The sequence below is a fragment of the Quercus robur genome, chromosome 4 (genome assembly GCF_932294415.1).
Source record: "Quercus robur chromosome 4, dhQueRobu3.1, whole genome shotgun sequence".
Lineage (NCBI taxonomy): Eukaryota > Viridiplantae > Streptophyta > Magnoliopsida > Fagales > Fagaceae > Quercus > Quercus robur.
Window position 1 is genome coordinate 34,009,498 of NC_065537.1, and position 7,395 is coordinate 34,016,892.

The window sequence follows — 7,395 nt, forward strand, 5'->3', positions numbered from 1 at the left end:
TAGATGCAATAATGAGTGGTTAACAAAAAGTCAAACGTTTTTCATATATATATGTGTGTGTGTGTGTGTGTGTGTGTGTGTGTGTGTGTGTATAAAGTATATTGATATTAACCAATACCAAAATATTTTGTTCCCCTGACCAACTAAAATAGCATTCGGTACAATATTGACTACTTTCTGTTAGACAACTTGTAAAATTACCATTGGATGTCTCACATCACTAATGGATACCTCACATCTATAATCGCAACCAGAAATCATATGGCTTATTTAGACACCATTGCAAAATATTAACATTAACACACTGCTGAATGTCTTTCATCACCATTAAATCTCCCATTATTGCAGTTGGATACTCCTTACTAAACCTTTGAATGTCAATGTTATCAAAGTAGTGTTTTTTTTTTTTTTTAACACAACCAATGTGGGATAAACATCCCTATATGGTGTTAACTACTTTAATAACATCGACATCCCTTTACAAGAAAAATAATTAAATTCTAAAAAATATGTTTAAAACATGTTATTTAAGCTAAATACATTGGGTTAATGTACTTAGCTAATTATTTGGCTAATAACATATTTGTGGATTTTAAATTCTATGTTCATAAACATATAAATTAATAAATACATGAATATATATATATATATATATATGTGTGTGTGTGTGTGTGTGTGTGTGTGTGTGTGAGAGAGAGAGAGAGAGAGAGAGTTGGGTTTAAGTTACACCTTATATAATTTTAATCACTATTACACTACTCAATTTCTTTTATTGGATGTGAATTCAAATTCATTGTTTTTAATTACATTTTCTTTTTATATTCTCCATGCCTGTAAAATTTCAAAATGATCAAAGATAAGTAACTATGTCATCTATCAAATGTTTAAATTTCAATTTTTTTTTAAAAAAAAAATTCTAAAACTATGCATAAAATATGAATTTATAGATTGAATAGTAAGCATTTGGTTAGCACAGAATTTAGCATGCGTGTTAAAAATATAGAGAACATCTAATCTAGCAATGAGATTTTCTAAATATTAATCCAATAAAATATTATTAAGTGGTGTAATATTACATAAATTACACTTAAGTGTAACTTGAATCTAACTATATCTAAGAGAAAGAATTGAGGCAACCCAAATTGGTAAATCGATATTAATTAATATCAAAATATTTCATTTCCTCGTAAATGGGCTACTTTAAGTGTTATTGGATACTAGCACTTGTTGGAACTTGTACAAATTATTCCAACATTGCTATATCACCTTAACATTGCTAGATGCTCTAAAGCCTTGCATCATCCATAAAGTTTCTGTGTGTTGCCAATTTCATTTGTTTACATCATATTTTATATTATTTCACTTCTAATTATCTTATTTTATTGTTAGAGGAGTACAACCGTAGTAGTCAACGGGCGTGTTTCAGACTCAACCGCCCCTACAAACCCGGTTATAACTATTGACATATCAAAGCACAACACACGTCAAAACGTATATAGTTAAAGAAATTAGACTGCATAAAGCTACCAAAGCAGAACTCAGACATGTGCTACCAAAAGCGTTGTTTTCCCACATCCACAAAGTACACCATGAAATAGCTTGTAAAGGAAAAATGATGCAAGGAAAGGGGAGAGCCTATAAACACAAAAATTCCATTAATCCCTCAGAGCAGAGGACTCAATCAGCAGCGATTTTACAAGCAACCATGCTGATTTTGCACTGAACTTAGAAAATTACAATATACTAGAGATGCTAAAATTAAAAAAACATAACAAATTTATCTGCTTTTATAACCAACAATAATAGAGTCGGTTTAACTTACAAATTTAATTCAGTAATTCACCTTGCAAGAAGAATACTTCCCATATGACAGAATATGTATAAACTATAAACAATCACAGAAAATTTGCTGCCCTACTTGGTCAATAGGTAGTAATTATTCTACTTTAGCTGGCACTGCATTTCCTTATAAGATCCACTGTTGTATATCAAAAACTGTGAAGATTTTCTCAATCGGGTTCTCCACTATGTATTACGCCTATGGACTACGTTAAATCTGATTCTCATGCTAACCAACTGATGACAATGCCTGTAAGGAGTTGGATTCCCGGGAAAATGCTGCAATCAACTTTTCCTTTGTCAGTTGGTCAGATCCTTGAGACTTGATTACAAATGTATGTAACACAGTGTCATTTGCTGCAGAGAGTTTGGACTCAACAACAGTAACTTGTGCCTCTTTGAATGCTTGGATGACCCTTGATGCAGGGTGTGAATCCAAAGGACAGCTCACCTTAACAATAACCTCATCATGGGCAGCATGAATATCAACATCAGGAACTCGATACAAATTTTCAGTGTTTGGGTTACCCTCCAAAGCTGATACATCTCTTGAAGAGCTCCCAAGGTTCTCCCTCTCCGTTTCCATGATCTTAAGCTTTGCCTGCAGTTCATTGATGTAAGAAATGGCATCTCCCAGCAAGGAGGCTTTGTCCATCTTGGAGATATTGGGTACAACAGCTCGTAATGCATAGAACCGCTGATTCAGCTTCTCCCGCCGCTGCCTCTCTGCCTCTACATGATTGAGCGGTTCTTCTCTTCCATTTGCAGGCTTTCTACCTCGTTTCCTGGGCCTCCTTTCATCGGCTGCAGTTGCCCGTTCTTCCTTGCAAGAAGCTTCAACATCTGAATGCTCAGATTCAGCACTAATTGGCCGGGAAATCACAGAAGGCCTTGAGGTGGCCCCTGAAAAATCAATTTGCATTTGCACCTGCTTTTGTGGCTGGTAGTTGTTTAGCCGAAATTCTTCTCTAACTCCATTAACAAGCTCCTGTAAGTTATTGGTGGCATGCGGACCATAAATTTCTGCTGGAACTCCCTGTTTCACACCATGAATATGTCCCCAACTTGAACCATGGATACCATTTCGTGGGCTAGGGTATGCAATCTTACTCCCATTAGGGTAGGCTTCCCATGGTCTCTCTTCCATCTTTCTAATAGCAAGTTTCTCTCTGTAATGGGGACGGCCCAAGTTACCCAAGTTCAATTCCTGCCCAAAAATCTTTGGAATTCCTTCCACTCTATCCACAATCCCCAAATTTGTAAAAGGGGTATTTTCATCTTTCTTCTCATTAATCACCGACAACACTGGCACCGAGTTAATCCTTCCAGGAGAGGGATGTGTCGAGAATGAAGATCTTATTGACTGCAACAATTCCAAACTTTCACCCACAGATCTCACTGAACCCAATTCAAAGACACCCACGTCAGTTGGGACTAAAACAATGGTCTGGATACCAGCAGATTTAGCAAGGAAGGACCGGACACAATAATCAGACTGTGATGTCAATGTGTCAGAGAGCCAAACATGTTTCCCTGATGCAAAACACTTGCCAGGACCGCCCTCCCCGCGAGGGAAGGAGAAATACATGGATGCAAGAAAGAACATCTCTGTATCAGTAACCCTGTCCAATCCTAAGGCATAATTTTCCTCCTCTGATCCCCCAAACAATGTGTGCAGCTTTTGAAGCACCCTTTTCCTCATCTTCTGCTGAGTCTCGTCCTCAAGCCGAAGATTCAGAATTTGCATAGCTTGGGACTCCTCACCCTCCCTAGGCTCCCTACAAGATCCATCCCCCCAACCCAAAACCCAATCCCCTGACTTAGACCTTGAAAGTTGCCAAAAGATTGCATAATTCCAGCTGAAATTCAAGGCGCTGGGGTTGGGGTTGGGCCGGTCCACGAGATCCGAAAGCTTGTTCTGCAAATTCTCATCACTCCCCACAGCCATTAACAAATTCTCATTTGAAACCGAGCTTGATATCAAGTAATCATAAGCCCGAGTACCCAGAACCGCTGCAACCATGGTCTTATCCTCATCATTCCAAACCCCACCACCCAAACCCACCTCAATCTTCATCTCTAAAACCCACCAATAATAACAACTCTTAAAAACCTTAATATTTTCAATACCCAGATCAAATCTCAGTCCCAAAAAACCCTTGGCGCTGTTAAAAATCCATGTTTATTTAGCACCAGCCTCAAATCCCGACCAAAACCCACATAGTTTTCCTAAGCCATAACTACAAATTCAGATCTCACAACCTCTATATCTAAGTAATATAAAAGCAAACCCAGGAAAAAAAAAAAAAAAAAAAAAAAAAAACCAAAATATAAAAGGACTTGAAAGATAATACACACCGGTTTTGGCTACCAAAATGGGATTCTGATGATGATGATGATGATGATGCGACCGTTGGATAAGACAGCAGGGTGACAAATAATCTCAGATAACAGTACAAACAAACATTCCCAGAAAACTGAAAGATGTTCAATTGGTGAAATAAAGTAATTTTCTAGGAAAACAAACAAAGAAACAAGCTATGAACAGTTCAGAAACAATAGCGAAAGCAAAAGCCTTCTCTTTCTCTCTTCTTTCTAGCAAAGTGAAGGTCAGACTCCAGAGTGTGAGAGAGAGATACAAATGAGGTTTTTCATTTCTTTTTTCTTTTTTCTTTTTTAGTTTTTCTCTTTTTTATATATTTATTATTTTTGTACATGTTCGTAACTCTTAACCATGGTTAGAGTCAAGGTCAGAAATTAACCAGGATTATTTGGTTGGAGGTTGAGAAGTAGTCGGCAAGAGATTTGTGTTGGTTTTCTTTTCGTTTGTTTGTTTGTTGGGAGCTGAGCAACACAGTAAGGTACTAGGAAACACCTGAAACACACCACTATTCACACGTTATCATCTCTCACCCCACTTTCTACAATTTTGTAACTGTTTATTTTGCGGAGTGAAAATTATTGCTTTTTTTTTTTTTTTTTTTGGGCTACCAAACGAAATGTAATAATATATTAATTTCTCTTTTCGGTGATTTTAATTAATGATCAACTCTGCTTTCATGTCCAATTTCATAATTTATTGGCTTATATGACCGTAAATAGTTAGCATTTTCTACCTATTATAAACTTGTGCGATCTATCAATTTTTGTTGATCACTTATAATTGCATAAATCAATCAATTATAAAATTAAATGTGTGATTAACATGTTTTTAAGAGTCTAAAATGAAAATTGTTAAAAAAATGGTAAGTTTTTACTACACAAAACTTACAAGTTGATGTGATAATAAATGTGAGTAGTGGGCTCTAATCACTTCATGAATAAATATTTATATACTTAAATTATCACTTTATGATAGGTAACACATCAAATTATAAGTTTTTGAAATACATATAAAGTAATGCTACGGACACAAACTATTTTACAATATTTTTATAAATTGCTAATGTGGCAAATTCTTACGAGTTCTAATATGGGCTCATTACTAACATCACATTTTTACTTGCAATAACTATTTGAAAAATACTAAAGCCACATCAATTTATAAAAATATTATAAAATAATTTACGTCTAATTTAAGTCAGTAGCATTACTCATATATATATATATATATATATATATATATATATATAGCATTACTCCACTAGTCCACTAGAAATCAATGCTCTCTCCTTTCACAAATTTTCGTGATTCTCATGCCAGATATTGGCACGCAATAACTTTCTTTTCTTCTTCTTTTTTCCTCCTAAAAGATAGAAACGCAATAACTTATACACATGTACAACCCGTGATACTGACTCTAATTCACACAATAATAATGACGTTCTTATCTTATGATTTTCTTCCTCTCTCTTGGTTTTTTTTTATGTAAAGTGTGGAAGTGAGATTTCATCCCAAGTTTTTTTTTTTATGAATTAGTCAGTACTAAACCACGAGGCTTTTGCCTTCGTATGGAATGCTTTAATTATATGTAATGAAAGATTAAAATAAAATTGAATAAAAGGCTTGTTTGAATGAGCTTTTCCTCATTTCGAAAGAAAATGTACACTTTTTTAAAGAATTACTTTTTCCTAAGGTGTAATTGTACTTTAACACAAAAATAAAATACATTAAATATGTCAATGAAAATACGTCTCTCTCTCTCTCTCTCTCTCTCCCTCTGCAATGTTACATTAAATATAGAGTTAGGTTCAAGTTATATCTGGTGTAACTTTTAAGCAATATTACACTATCTAATAACTTGTTACAAAATTCATATTTTGAAAATCTCACTGTTGAATTTCATGATCTATATGTTTTTACATTCATGCCAATTTTCATATCAATTGGATATTATTTACTATTTGATTTATAAATTCATATTTTATACATTATTTTAAACTACAAAAACTTGAATTTAAACAATTTATTGATGATATAGTTATTAATCTTTGATCACCTTGAAATTTTGCAAAAATGGGGAATATACAAAGATAATGTAATCCAACGGTGGATTTGTCAAAATTCACATCCAATTAAAAAATATTGAGTGGTGTAACATTGCTTAAAGTTACACCATGTGTAACTTTAACTTGACATCACCCAATAACTTGCTATAAAATTTTTATTTTGAAAATCCCACCATTGGATTACATGGTTTATATGTTCTTAGCATGCATGCCAATTTTTATGACAATCAGATGTTATTTACCATTTAATTCATAATCTCATATTTTATGTATTATTTTAAATTGCAAAAATTTGAATTTAAACAATTGATTGATGGCATAATTATTGATCTCTGATCACCTTCGTGGGCAGTGAGTTTCGGCAAGCTCTCTAAATAAAATTCTTCATTTTGTTTGGTAAATGTACAGACCAAGTCCCCTTCCATAGATTTTTATCTTGAATCTTAGACTCTTCCTAGAGCTCTAATTTTGCCTCCTCCTTCAAAAAACGATAACCAAATTTGTAGGTATAGCTTCCATCCTTTGTAAGAGGCTAAAAAGGGTGTCCTTTGACCCAATTTGTGCAAGAGGAATTTTTTTGATTAACTTAGCTTCTTGTGGGGCAAAAATACCATCGATCATCTCATAGTTCCATTACCTTACTTTTGCCTCGATCAAGGTATCCATTGTGGCTTCCTCCATTGAAGGGACTATGGGTGATGATACTAGGAGAGGATGTTTTCTTGGCAACTAATGATTTTGCCATATCTTCACAGATATCCCATCCCCCATCCGCCACCTAGAGCCTCTAAGAATCACATCCCGACCCTTTAGAATACTTCTGCAGATGTAAGAGCCCGACCTTGAAAGTGATTTAACTCTATATAAATGGGAATAAAATCATTATTGAATTCTACTTTAATGGAAGCACTTACATGCCAAAAGAAAATAAATAAATAAAAATGATGCTTTTGCATAACCCATCCCTCAAGAAGAACATCTATCATATGAATATTCCAATCCATCGTTAGAGCATTCACATTGGGAATGACATATGCCATATGTAGGGAAAATTTAGTATAAAAACCCAAAACCCCTCACACATCCGAACTTGTAAAAACCAACTATT

The 7,395-nt window shown here is 34.4% G+C and overlaps 1 protein-coding gene across 1 annotated transcript; it reads right to left on the bottom strand.

Moving 5' to 3' along the window:
- Window positions 1–1,616: 1,616 nt before the first annotated feature.
- Window positions 1,617–4,513, bottom strand: LOC126721173 (transcription factor MTB1). Its single transcript, XM_050424196.1, has 2 exons — window positions 4,198–4,513; window positions 1,617–4,068 (listed from the first exon to the last, which is right to left on the bottom strand). The coding sequence occupies exon 2, from the start codon at window positions 3,914–3,916 to the stop codon at window positions 2,069–2,071; it is 1,848 nt and encodes a 615-aa protein (XP_050280153.1). The 5' UTR covers window positions 3,917–4,068; window positions 4,198–4,513; the 3' UTR covers window positions 1,617–2,068.
- Between the last annotated feature and the right edge of the window lie 2,882 nt (window positions 4,514–7,395).

Coding starts and splice junctions, on each gene's coding strand:
- LOC126721173 (XM_050424196.1), bottom strand. CDS start 3,916: ATGAAGATTGAGGTGGGTTTGGGTGGTGGGGTTTGGAATGATGAGGAT.